Genomic DNA, 13,977 nt, shown 5'->3' with positions numbered 1-13,977 from the left:
GCCTTTGTGAACCTGCGCTTCTGAACTGCTCTTTCAGAAGACTGACAGCGTTCCGGGCTGGGAGTCAAGTGACCCACTGGGTTCCAGTCCAGCCTGTCTGGGCCTCAGTTTCCTCGTCGGCTCAACGACAGGGTTGGACACTGCTCCTGAGGTCTCTTCCAGCTCTCACACGCCACAGTCAGACGTTTCTGAGCGGCACGGCCGGCTCCGCCCTCGGGAAAGGGCCCGAGAGAAGGGACACTCCTCGGTCAGCACCAAGGACAAGGGCCGGGGCCCGCTGAGTCCACGCCCGGGCTGTTCCCCGCAAGCCCAGCGGTGGAGCTGGTGTTGGGGCTCTGGGGTTCGGGGGCGGCGCGGGAGGGGGCTGTGCGTGCTGGGGGAGTGTTGTGGGAGGGGGAAGAGTAGCCCGGGGACTGAGCTAAGGCCGGGCACCGCAGCGGTCCCACCGATTCTGCGCCAAGAGGCCGCGGGCGGTTGCTGCGAGCCTCCGCCGCCTCGCCCTCCGCTCGGCAGCTGGGCACCTGGGGGCCCGTGAAGTCCTCCCCACGCAGGCGTTGACCCCTCCACCCCCTCCCCTTCCCCAGCACCGCCTAGCTCCCGCCGGGCCCGCGCCGCCGCCGCTTCCCTCGGGGCTCTTTGGACACGCCCGCGACTCCGAACGCACCCCTCAGGCTTGGGGGCCCGGGGCGACCTTTGCGCGCCTCCTGCCCCAACTCCCCGCGGGGCGAAGGGTCCCCACGCCCCTTTCCTCCCCCGCCCTCGCCCGCCCGGAGCCCCGCCCCTGTTTGCCCCGCCCCTCAGGCCCCGCCCGCCGTTGCCCCGGGAACCGCGGATCCCAGCAGCTGCAGGAGGCGCCCGGCCCAGCGGAGCAGCCCTCGCCGGAACCGCCGTCGCTCCAGCCGCCGCCGTCGCTCCAGCCGCCGCCGCCGCCGCCGCCGCCGCCGCCGCCGCCGCCGCCGCCGCCGCGCCCCAGCTCCGGCTCCCGCTCCCGCGCCCACTCGGTCGGCCATGCCGCCCCGCCGCGCCTCGGCGCCCGGTGCGCAGCTGCTGCCCGCGTCGGCCCTGCTGCTCCTGCTGCTCGGCGCGGGGCCCCGCGGCGGCTGCCTGGCCAGCCCGGTTCCCTCCGCGCCCCTGCCCGCGCTGGGGCCGTGCGCCGCGCAGCCCTGCCGGAACGGGGGCGTGTGCACCCCGGGCCCCGCGGGCGAGCCCGGCTACAGCTGCACCTGCCCCGCCGGGGTCTCCGGGGCCAACTGCCAGGTGAGTGGAGTCGGCGGGCGTGGGGCGGGGCGCCGGCCGGGGACCAGCGGCTTCTCCCCGCCGGCCGCTGCGCGCTGCCCCGAGCGGGGCTCCAGCGTGCTCGACACCAGCTTCTCCTGCTTCCCGGAGGGGATGGATCCGGCCTCTCGGCCCGCGTGGGCGCGGACCCCTGGCCGACCTTGCAAGCGCCTCTTCCCTGCCCACCCCAGTGCTCCTGCCGTGCCGCCTGGGGCTCTCAGGGCGTGCCGCTCCAGGGCCTGGCAGCCACCCCAGCCTCGGTACTCCTGGCACGACCATTGGCCACCAAGTGGCGCGCCCCTCCTGGGCCAAGCCGAGCCACGCTCCGCTCGAGCGGGGTCTCGGTGCTTGCCTGGCAGCTCCGAGCGCCCCCCCCCCCTCCCCGCAAGGTGTTCAGCGTCCGGGTGGCCCCTGCCGCCGGTCCCGCTGGACCCTGCGCGTGTCGAGGGTGCGCGGTATGGGAGTCGGGTGATGGCGGGCTCCGTGCCAGGTGGTCGGACACTTTTCTTTCCTTTTCTCCAGCCTTGAGGGCAGCTGGAGGCCGAGAGGGCAGCTGCCTTCCCGCGGCCTGCCCTTTCTGGGCTTAGGGGGGAATGTTGCAACTGTCGGACGGGTTGGAGGGGACATTGTGCGTGCGGCCCGTGGTGTCGCCCTCCCGGCCGGACGCTTGGGGCGGGCAGCCAGGGCATGAGCAGGGCACTGGGAAGCTTCGAGGAAGCGCGGGGCGGCGCGAGGGATGGGAGGTGGCCAGCGGCCGCGCATGGATTTGGGATTCACGAGAGAATTTGGTAGAAAATAATAAATGAGGCTGGGTATATGCTAAAGCTCGGTGACATCTATTGACCTAAACATCAACATTTCCGAATAGGCGTTTCGGTAATGTCATGTTGGCGAGTAGCAAGAAAATGCCCAAGTCTCCACTCCAGGGCGGGGGCAAATAACAAACTTCTCTGGAATTCTTCAGTTAAACCAGGTGAATGTGGAACATATTTGGGAGCAAATGCTTGCTTTCATACATTTGGAGTGCAGGAGTTTGTTTTCATGAAAATTTTATAAAATGCTCCAAGAGTTACTTTGAGAATGCCCAAGTGGGCTCTTCTATCTGTGGGGAAGAAAGACCACAGATGAGATGAGATGAGATGAGCTTTGATTTTTTTTTTTTTTTTAAATAGAGGTAAACGGGATTGAGACGCTTGACCTTGACAGCCAGAATTTTTGCTATTCCCGAGATTTTTTTTCTTTGGTAGCAAATTATCAGTGAATCTGTCTCTTCAGTGTTGTGTCCTTTGTTAACTGGTTCCAATAAGCTTTAATTCCCTCGCAGAGATGCTGCTGCTGAGTGTGTGTGGTATGGCCGTCCGGAGTGGATCGGGGACATGACGACTCTTTGGGGAATTTGCTGTTGGAGCCTTTCTAACCATCAGGACAAAATCTTGCCCGCTAATTTCCCCTGTTGTTTGATGATTCATGTGACTTTTGTGAAGAAATGAGTTGCCTGAATGCTTCTGTCAAACTGCTGATATATTTACATGTCTGAATTCCATCCTTGAAGGAAATAGTTGATTTGGATTCAGAGTATAGCAGGGATGGACAGGAGAGGGCAGGTTAGTGTGTGCTCGAGTTTGAGTAAAGGGGAAGAAAAGCTGGGCATTGGGAATTTAACCCAACTCTGAGATTTGTGTGTGTGTGTGTGTATGTGTGTGTGTGTGTGTGCGTGACTCAAAAATTATAAGAAATCTTCAAGAAAGGCTAAGACCCCTGCAGTGTTTCCTAGATGACTAACAGAGAAGCACAAATACATATATATTTTTTGTCTTACGTAGTGGTGTGATATATAATGTAATTCATTCAGAAAAGAGTCACAGATACATAAATACTGCAGAACCAAGTGGTTCAAGACGGATTTGGGTTTCTTGTAGAGCTCCCGTTCCAGGCAGTGTCAGCTACAGAGTGCTGCCCACCTGAGGAGAAGCAACGCTGGGTGTTCTGAGTTCCCCGTTGGAGAGAGAGCCAAAATAACTGTCATTCTAACAGGAGAGAGAGCAAATTTGGAACCCGATCTGGCTTGGTTATCCGGAAGAACTTAGCTGAGATGATTCAGAGCCTTATAACCCTTACAAAATTGATTCCTGACCATTTTAACTTAATCTTTCATGATCTTGCAATAGTACTCAAGACTCATTTTCAAAGGCAATCTCAACAGAGAAGATAAACAGAGGGGGGGAAAAAAACCCAAACCCTTACACATACTCAATTACAGATAAGGGAAGTGGATGTTGGCCGCTGCAGCCTGGAGGTTGCTGAAATAGAAGCTGGTACTCCCTGGATACATTGGAAATGGAATTTTACCTGTATGTGAAGAGAAACCTTTAAACAGAGAGTGTCACCCCCACTCCCAATCGCAAAGACAGTGTTAGCAATGGAAACAATAGAACCTAACTCTGAAGTTTTGTTTCGTTTCTTTCTTTCTTTCTCTCTTCTTTTCCTTCTTTCTTTGTCCCTTTTTTTTTTTTCAAGAAAATTAAGAAAGTCCTAAACCACTAGTCAGGATTAAAATGGATTAAGGCTGTTTTCAGCGTCCCTGTGGTCTGCTGACTGACTGTGCAAGCCCGTGGATCCAGGCAGTGCTTCTGGCGTCAGCCGGTGACAGGAACTCATGGGATCTGGGAACTGTGTGATGTGAAGGCAGGATGTGTGGGCCACAGATAAACCTGCTGTGACAGGTGATCTAAATTGGCTGAGCCTCAGTTTCCTCATCTTTGGGAATGAGACCTACCTCACAGGGTTTGTGATAAAGAGTCTGATTTGGCTTTTTGACGTGTGACTGCCGACAGCTTTTCAGTATCACCCCACTTTCTTTCCTTCTGCACCACATCAGGGCAAGCTGAGCAAGCTTGGGTGCTTGGGAGGGGTTCACACCCTGCAAGATCCGCCCAGGCTCTACTGGCCCTCCCCTGTCTGCAGTTACCGCCCCCCCCCCACCTCGTTTCCTTTCCCTTTTTTATAAATTAAAAATTTTAAATGTTTATTTATTTTTGAGACAGAGACAGAGCGTGAGTGGGGGAGGGGCAGAGAGAGAGGGAGACAGAGAATCCAAAGCAGGCTCCAGGCTCTGAGCTGTCAACACAGAGCGCCACGCAGGGCTCGAACTCACCAACCGTAAGATCATGACCGGAGCCGAAGTCCATTGCTTAACCAACTGAGCTACCCTCCTTTCCCTTTCTTCTTAAGCAACCGGTGATCAATGTGGGAGCTGCCTGATCTCCCCAGAAAGCCCCGTTATGTGAGCAAGAGCCTGTTCATACCCTGCTGGTGTGTGTGTGGCATTTTCAGTCTTGACATTCAAACCAAATTTTGAGTGGATGACCATCCTGTCTGTGGGATATCCACAACAGCGTTTTGGGGAAGATTAAATTCATTATATGTTGTAAATCACCAAGTACCCATAGTTCCTCCATAAATTCCACCTCTTTCCCATCTTTTTGAACTTTTGCACACATTTTATATACTTATTACCTAACTGTATGAGGTAGATAGAACAGGTGTCGTCATCTCTTGTCAGATGTAGAAATTGAAGCTCATTTTGACTGAATGACCAATCTAAGATCTAGCATTTTGATTGCCCTGAAAATCATACAACATGTATGTATGTATTTTAAGAATACTTATTTTCTAAGTCCTCTATCATACTTAAACATAGTAAATCATGAGGGTTCAATAGATTCTAAAAATATATATGGAAATCTACCCTACACAGACATGATGATGATGATCGATGACGATATTGATGATGGTGATGATGATAGTGGTGGTGATGATGGTGATGATGATGATGGTGATAATGACGACAATGGTGGGGATGGCAGTGATTATAATGATGGCGATGGTGGTGGTGATGATGGCGATGATGGTGGTGGTGATGGTGTGATGGTGAATATGGTGGTGATGATAGTGAGAGTGTTGGTGGTGGTGGTGGTGGTGATGATGGTGATGATGATGACGGTGATAATGATGACAATGGTGGTGATGGTAGTGATTATAATGATGGCGATGATGGTGGTGGTGATGATGCTGATGGTGATGATGGTGGTGGTGATGGTGGTGATGATGATAGTGAGGGTGATGGTAGTTGTGGTGATGATGATGCGATGGTGAATATGGTGGTGACGATAGTGAGGGTGTTGATGGTGGTGGTGGTAATGATGGTGATGATGATGATGGTGATAATGATGACAATGGTGGTGATGGTAGTGATTATAATGATGGCAATGATGGTGGTGGTGATGATGCTGATGGTGATGATGGTGATGATGGTGGTGGTGGTGATGGTGATGATACTGAGGGTGATGGTAGTTGTGGTGATGATGATGGTGCGATGGTGAATATGGTGATGATGATCGTGAGGGTGTTGATGGTGGTGGTGGTGGTGATGATGGTGATGATGATGACGGTGATAATGATGACAATGGTGGTGATGGTGGTGGTGATGATAGTGAGGGTGATGATGGTGGTGGTGGTGATGATGGTTGCTAAGTCTTTTCGCAAGCACTTTCCATGCACCGGCACTGTTTTGGGGGCTTTACAGATGTAACTCACCAGTCTTCACAGTGTCCTATGAGCCGGGTGCAGCTACTGTCCTTGTTATGTAGGTAAAGTGCAAACAAGTTACGTGACCGGCCCAAGGTCACACAGCTGGCAAAGGGTAGAGCTGGCTTTTGAGCCAGGTGGCTGGCTTGATGCAGAGCTGTGGAGTTTAAAGTCCAGCCTTGGTCCCGCCATTAAGCTGTGGGACCTGAAGCAAGGGCTGTGACCTCTTGGAGTGTTGTCAGTAAAAAGAAGATAACGTGATTTGAGTCCGGTTCTGCTCTAAAACACCGACCTTGAGTGGCTCTGTCCAGCTGGGGTAAAAGGCCACAGGAATGACCATGACAGCAAATTCTTATGCCACATACAAAGTAGGACTTTCACCTCAGAGTTAGAACTCTGGGTCCTAGCTGAAGTTATTTTCCCATGACGACAAGCAAATGGGCACTAACTAAAAGAAATACAAATATTTCTGGTGGGTTTGAAAAAATCTCCAACTTCTAAAGGATCGAGACTGCTCTTCTCACCTTTCGGGTTCATTTGGCGAAGCAGGTAGGTATCAGAGGCACAGTGGCCGGGCCAGTTTTTCTTTTCTTCCGTTCTGTTGGGCCAAAGTAGGGATTATTTGAATTATTTTAATTTGTGTTCTTTTGTTTGTAAAACTTTTTTTTATTATCATGGAATAATTCTTTGCCAAGTATTCAAGCTGTCAGACACCTGTTTGTTTCCTCCTTGCATGTTCCCTAGGAATCTTATCCTTTGGGATTATAAGGAAATGTGTCAATGTCTGCACTTGGAGAGAAAAGGGGCTTGCATAGCTGCTTTTTATGCAAGTTAATTTTACTCGCAAAGCTGATTCTAGGATCCTCTCTTCTGATTAAACATGCTGACTTGAAACAGTGGTTCTGTTTCTGATGAATCCATTTTCGATCGGAGGTTGCTAACGAACAAAAGAGAATTCTGGCTCTTTGCACAGCATTAGTTTTCTCTAGTGAACTTTTTGCACACACGTGCACACATAAGCTCACGTGCACGCATGCACACAACTCACGTGCACACAAACACATGCACACAAACTCACACATGCATGCTCACAAACTCACATGGCATTGTGTGCAACATGTCCAATATTAGCGGAGGGGTCAAGAGACATCGCTTCTTTCTCTGGCTTTTCTGTCAACCTTGAACCTCAGTGTTCATACCTCTACGATGGACTAATATGTTTGCCTTCTTTTCTTTATAGAAAAGATGAAATTCACAAATGGGAATATGGGGAAGTTTTATCAATAAGTGGAAAGAACTATGGGAGAATGAATTTTAACACATTTTTTTAGAAAAGTAAAATGTTGCACAAATACAACTTATCCCAAGAAAAGGATTATAAAATTTCCATATAGAATAGGATTATATAGGATCACAGGCAGTTTATTCCGTGCCTGTGATCATCTTCAGTGAACGGGCTCAGCTTTTTCTCCCTACTTGGATGCATTATGCTAAAATCTAAATATAAAAAAGGAACAATTTGTTATATTAAAATTTTGATAAGTGTGTGCTTCTTTTTATTCTGAAATAAATGAATAATTTCTCAGAAAATTCTCAGTCACCTCGTTTTCCTTTGAAACGAAACAATTTCAGTAAAAGAAAAACAGTTGCTTTTCTTGGTGCTATTAAAAGGAAGTTATTTTCCTATTGTGTTTATCTAGCGCATTCTTAGGAAACATCACTTTTGTCAGCTTGGCCACCTGACAAAAACACATTCTGTCTTTAGCTTCTTTGCTTAAGCTTCTCATGTGACATGGTACCATCCAAAATGGCCTTGTTTATGGCCACGTTTCACAAGCATTGAACAGGAAAGAAAACCTATCTGCAGCTGAAGGGCATTCGAGTCAGAAGGCAGAATGCCCGAGCTGTATTTTTAGATCTCCTTATGGATTCAGTAGGCAGCTGTGGTCAGAGCTGTTTAACCCAGTGGCAGGGACTACAGACTCTTGTCCCCCAAACAGAAAATCCAATAACACAGCAAAGTTTTGTGGACAGAATTTCTTTATATTTACCCCTTCCTCCTTCCCTGATGCTCCCCTCACCCACACAGCTGGCCCCCAACCCTGGCTGCCTCTAAGAATCCCCTGCGAGCTTTAACAAAGATGAGTGCCTGTGTCCAACTGTCCCCTGTCCCCCCAGATTCTGACTGAACTGGTCTCAGGCGGAGCCCGGGCACTGGTGATTTTTAAATGCTGTCCAGGTGATTCTGTATGACCAGGAGTGAGACGTGCCTGCTCCCCGCATCATCTCCCCGCAACCTCCCCCGACCCCCTGCCTAGCATGTAGCACACGCAGAGAAAGCAAATGCAGTCACACCTGCTCTCGCTCATTCTCACCAGAAGAGCATCCAGTTGAGAAGGGCCTGGCATTCCTCGCCCACATTCTCCTCAAATGGCAGGGGTTTGCATCTCAAAGTAGACTGGAAGTCTCCACGAAGGAGCCTGATGGATGATGTGTTCTGGAGTGGAAAGAGTCCAGTGTGCATTGGAATCCAGCTCTGAGTGCATTGGATAAGTAACTCACTGTCCTGTGGTTTGGTTTCCTCATGGAATCCTGATGCCGACCTTACAGGCTGTCGTAGCTTGGAAATGTATCTGGCGCACTAATAGCCCAGGAGGCACCCAATAAAAAGCTATTGTGAACACCTACAATAGGAATCTTATTTATTTCATGCCTTTCTTTACAAAAGTGGGGAGCTTAGAAAGCCCTTTCCCTTGGACCAAAAAAAAAAAAAAAAAAAAAAAAATTCTTTCCTACCTGACTTCCAAAGAGACCGAAATGCCATCAGTAGAGATTCATTTCTTTGGTTCTGATGTATCAGATGCTAGAAGACTTGGAGTCTGGTGCTGACTCCGCAAAGCATTCACTTCTGTTGGTCGGTTCCTCCTCTGTACTCCACTGACCAAGTGGGTGCCAAGAACAGAGAACAATGTGAACTGAGCATGTGCTCTGGCCTAGACTTTTATGGAATTGTTCACTGCTTTATTTGAACACTAACCTGTCTTCAGTCAACATTCATGATGTGAGTCTTAGGGAGTGTCTTCAAGAGAAGAGGCTTCCCTCATCACTCCTCCCTGCTCCCCAAGGCGAGTGAGGGCAGAACAGGACCCAAGACAGGGACGGGCAACTAGACGACTGACAGGTATCCAGTGCAGGGGCTGCACATAGTAGGTGCCCCACAAATACTGCTGAATACCCAAGTGGCTTCAGTGGGATGCAACTGTGGGCACCCTCAGGGCACTGGGCACCATGGGGCAGATCTAGGCACACGGGGAGGGACACTGGTTAGGATTAGGAAAGCACATGAAGACAGATTTAGCCTGTTTAATAACTTTCCCTAGTTCCAGGTCTGTTCTGGGCAGTGCATGATAGTTTTCAGTAAATCCTTTGCAGTGGCCTTGGCTTCTAATCCCCTAATAAAGCTTGCTTTTCAAAATACTTTTCTTACGAATTAAATCAGGGGTGGGCAAAGGACAGTCCACGTCGTGTCTCTCCTTCCCCTCCACGCTAAGAGCTAACAATGGATTTTAACGTTTTTACATGGTTGGAAAAAATCAAAATGAGAGTAATATTTTGCGATGCGTGAAAATATGGGAAATTAAAATTTCGATGTCCATCAATAAGGTTTTATCAAACACAGCCACACCCGTGCTTTTAAGTATTGTCTGTGACTGCTTAGGAGCTCCAGCGACGAAGTTGAGTAGTTGTGACGATATGATGGCCCACAAAGCTGAAGATATTTATCTGGTCCTTGACAAGGGAAGATGTTTGCCGAATGTTTCTGTAAATGTTGGAAAGAATTTACCTTTGCATTTTCATTTACAGTACAAACTTGGTTTGTGAGCATAATTCGTTCTGGAAACATGTAGGGGTGCGTGGGTGGCTCAGTCGGTTGAGTGACTGACTTCGGCTCAGAGCATGATCTCGCAGCCGTGAGTTCGAGCCCTGCATCGGGCTCTGTGCCACCAGCTCAGAGCCTGGAGCCTGCTTCAGATTCTGTGTGTCTCTCTTTTTTTGCCCCTCCCCCACTCACACTCTGTCTGTCTCAAAAATAAACATCAAAAAAATTTTTAAAAATAGAGCATTCTGGAAACATGCTTGTAACCCAAAGCACTTGTATATCAAAATGAATTTCAAGAACCATGGGTTCAGTTGTGATCATGTGACTTTGGGGCATCACGTACTACTCGTATTACAGGATACCGCTCGTTCGTCAAATTAAAATTTATTAGAAATGTTTGCTCATCTTGCGGAACACGCACAGAACAAGTTACTCACGCTGCAAGGTTTTACTGTATTTGACTTATCTAAAGGCTGGTCCTCTTTGCTCCCCCTTTTTTCTTCCTCCCCCGGTCCCTTCTCTTTGAAGGGTGTCTACAGCCAGGTTCCAGGGCAGAGAGACACATGGACAGATAAACAAAACCCTTGTTGTCTTCAGATTGCTTTAATCCCAGGAATCATCCTCGACAGACTTTAGCTTTTCATTGCCCATCAGGCCTTGGTTTAACGTGTTTGGACGTTACGGTTATGGCCGGTTTGCAGGGAGGCAGGAGGCACAGGAAATGGTAGCTGTCAGGAGCTGGGGTGTGAATTTAGAGATTAGAATCTATGCCCACTGATAAGCTTATTAGGTTTCTTTACCCTGGTTCCTCACTCATAAATAGGAAGGTTGGAAAGATTAAGGGGAGTAGCTCGTGAAGCCCTCCCACAAGCTCTGACCATACAAACTATTTTTATACGAGTGGATGGCTAAGGAAACTTACCTGGGGGTCACACCGCTCGGTGACGGTGGGCGATCTGGGCCCTGGCGCTGTGGCTTCGAGTAGAGTGTTTTATTACTACTGTACTGCACTTCCCTCAAACTGTGCCATGTTTATGACCTTGAACGTGAGTGCCCCAGGGGACCAGGAGAGGAAGCAGGGGTAATGTCCCCCATTCTGGCAGTTTTAGTTTCTATAAGGATGCTCTGCGTTTGTACAATGGTACGGTTTTTCTTTCTTCAAGAGAGAGAAAAAGCATAAGGCTCTTAAAGAAGAGCGAGGATTTGAGACACGAAATAAGTGTATTTAAAAGAAACCGCCTCGGGGCGCCTGGGTGGCGCAGTTGGTTAAGCCTCCGACTTCAGCCAGGTCACGATCTCGCGGTCCGTGAGTTCGAGCCCCGTGTCAGGCTCTGGGCTGATGGCTCGGAGCCTGGAGCCTGTTTCCGATTCTGTGTCTCCCTCTCTCTCTGCCCCTCCCCCGTTCATGCTCTGTCTCTCTCTGTCCCAAAAATAAATAAAAAAAATAAACAAATAAACGTTAAAAGAAACCGCCTCTTGAGAAGAGAAACATGTCTGCTATCTTTGCTAGCAGTTCCTGAAAGCTAGCACATCCTTTAGAATTTCAATGCTGGCCTTTACCTGCTGCTTGTAGTTAATTTAAAGAAACATTTGTCCTCCCCTTTGGGCTTCAGAGGCAAATTGAAACTCCTTCACGGAAGGCATCCTGTGGCGGAAGTAATCACGAGCGATGAAAACGAGCTAGTACTTTTTTTCACGGGAAGTCAGAACCAGAGTCTGTAGTAAATGGGCTGATTTCTGCCCAGATGGAAGCGCACCCAGTGAGGGGGATGGCCAGTCTCCCGCGACATTCAGGTTAGATTGTTGACATGTGTTCTTCATTAAAGAAAAACTGCGTGCTTAATTTTTAAAAAAAATTTCTTTATTTAAATTCAAGTTAGTTAACATACAGTGTCGTATGGGTTTCAGGAGTAGAACCCAGGGATTCATCACTTACACGTGACACCCAGTGCTCATCCCAACAAGTGCCCCTCCTTGGTGCCCGGCACTGATTTAACCCATCCTCCACCTTCCAGCGACCCTCAGTTTGTTCTCGGTATTGAAGAGTCTCTTATGGTTTGCCTTCCTCTCTCTTTTTATCTTATTTTCCTTCCCTCTCCCTATGTTCATCTGTTGTGTTTCTTAAATTCCACATATGAGTGAAATCATGATATTTGACTTTCCCTGACTTATTTCCCTTAGCATAATACACTCTAGTTCCACCCACGTTGTTGCAAATGGCAAGATTTCATTCTTTTTGATCTCACGTTGTGTATATATACCACATCTTCTTTATCATCAGTTGATGACATTTGGGCTCTTTCTATATATAATTTGGCTATCATGCTTAATTTTCAAGCAATGTGGAATGTATTAGAGCAGGAAAAGTGTTAAATATCTCCTCAGTATATTACCTTAGAAAGGGAAGACTTTGCGCAGGAACCGCAAAAAGAAAAACAAAACCTCTAACTTCAAACTGACCTCCGTGTTGTTCCTTGTACAAAGGGTTTCCAGACTTTTTTCTTTCTTTTTTTCCCATTAAGTTATAACTCACACACAGTGAGATTCACCCTTTTAAGCATTCAGTTCTATAACTACCACCGTAATCAAGGTATGGAACAGCTCATCACCCCCATACTTTTCCTTATGCCCCTTTGTAGTGAACTCTGTCTCTAACCTCATGCCTCTGGTCACCGTTGGTCTGATTTCTGCCCTTATGGTTTTACTTTTCCATAATATCATATAAATGAGATCATACAATATGTGTGCTTTTGAGATTGAGCCATGCGGTGGTATGTATCTAGCATTTGTTTCTTTTTATGACTGCATAGTATTCCATTGCATGGATATATTATTGTTTGTTCTTTCACCAACTGATGACATGTGGATTGTTTCTGGTTTTGGTTATTGTGCAGAAAGCTGCCATAAACGTTCATGTGGAGGTCGTTAAGCAGGCACACCATTTTCGTTTCAAGTAAATACCCAGGAGCGGGATTACTGGGTCGTGTGGTAAGTGCAAGTTCAATTTTATAGGAAGCTGCCAGACTGTTTTCCAGGATGGCTAGAGCATTGTGCATTTTTATCTGCAGCAAGTGAGAGTTTCAGTTGCTTACGTCCTTACCAGTTCTTGGTATTGTGGGTGATTTAGATTTTAGCGGTTCTAACAGATGTGCAGTATTCTTACGTTGTGATGTTAATTTGTATTTTCTTAATGGTTAATGATTTTGAACATTAAAAAAATATGCATTTGCCATCTATGCTTCTCCTTTGATGGGTACAAAGTTCTTTCTATATTTTGAGTACAAATCCTTGATTTGATATGTGGCTTGCAAATATTTTCTCGTAATCTGTGGCTTGTCTTTTCATTTTCTTAACAGTGTCTCTCAAAGGGCTGTTTTTAAGTATTGATGAAGTCTGATTTACTAATTGTTTCCTTTTGTGGTTTGTGCTTTTCTGTGTTCTAAGAAATCTTTGACCTAAGGTCATGAAGATTTCCTTCTGTTTTCTCCTAGAATTGTATTGTTTGAAGTTTAGACTTGGGTCTCTGACCCAGTTTGAGATGGTATTTGTGTGTGGTGCAGTGTATTGGTAATTTTTATTCACTTTTGGCACATGCTATCCAGTTGTTCCAGAGACATTTGTTGACAAGACTATCTTCACTGAATTATCTTGGAAATTTTATTGGAATCATTTGACCATAGTATGTGGGTCTATTTCTAGACTCTATTCTATTCCATTGACTTTGTTTTAAGTTTATTTATTTATTTTGAGACAGAGAGTGTGTGGAAGGGGCAGAGGAAGCGAGAGAATACCGAGCAGGCTCCATACTGTCCGTGTGGAGCCCGATGTGGGGCTCAAACTTGCAAACCGTGAGATCATGACCTGAGCTGAAATCAAGAGTTGGGCTCTTAACTGACTAAGCCACCCTGGCGCCCCTCCATTGACTTTATGTATTTATCTTTTTGCCAATTCCATACTGTCTTGGTTACTATAGTGTCATAATAAGACTTGAAATCAGGTTGTTTGAGTCTTCTAAGTTTATTCTGCCTGCCTCCCAAATATTACACTTTGTTTCTCTGATATTCAAATTTAAGTGGGAGTCTATATTTTGAATTTACTAAATCTGGCAACCTTACCTCAAAGGCTTGACTAATCCCTACTCCAATTCCCAGAGATTTTTCTGAAGAGTACATCAATGGCACTTTAAATTCTTGCAGAACAATTATATAGGCAAATTTTATTGACTTGAATTAAAA

General features: G+C 47.6%; 1 protein-coding gene across 2 annotated transcripts in view; it reads left to right on the top strand.

Annotated features, from left to right (window-relative positions):
- Positions 1–993: 993 nt before the first annotated feature.
- DNER (delta/notch like EGF repeat containing) overlaps positions 994–13,977 on the top strand; it is a 320,460-nt gene continuing 307,476 nt past the window's right edge. For both annotated transcript variants that reach the window (XM_045034583.1, XM_023259772.2), the window contains exon 1: positions 994–1,257. In XM_045034583.1, the coding sequence (XP_044890518.1) occupies positions 1,009–1,257 (249 nt within the window). In that variant the 5' untranslated portion in view covers positions 994–1,008. The remainder of the gene's footprint in view (positions 1,258–13,977) is intronic.

Source organism: Felis catus, chromosome C1 (assembly GCF_018350175.1).
Source record: "Felis catus isolate Fca126 chromosome C1, F.catus_Fca126_mat1.0, whole genome shotgun sequence".
NCBI classification, from domain to species: Eukaryota; Metazoa; Chordata; class Mammalia; order Carnivora; family Felidae; genus Felis; species Felis catus.
Note: the sequence above shows the minus strand (reverse complement) of the source record. Positions and strands in the feature narration are given on the sequence as shown.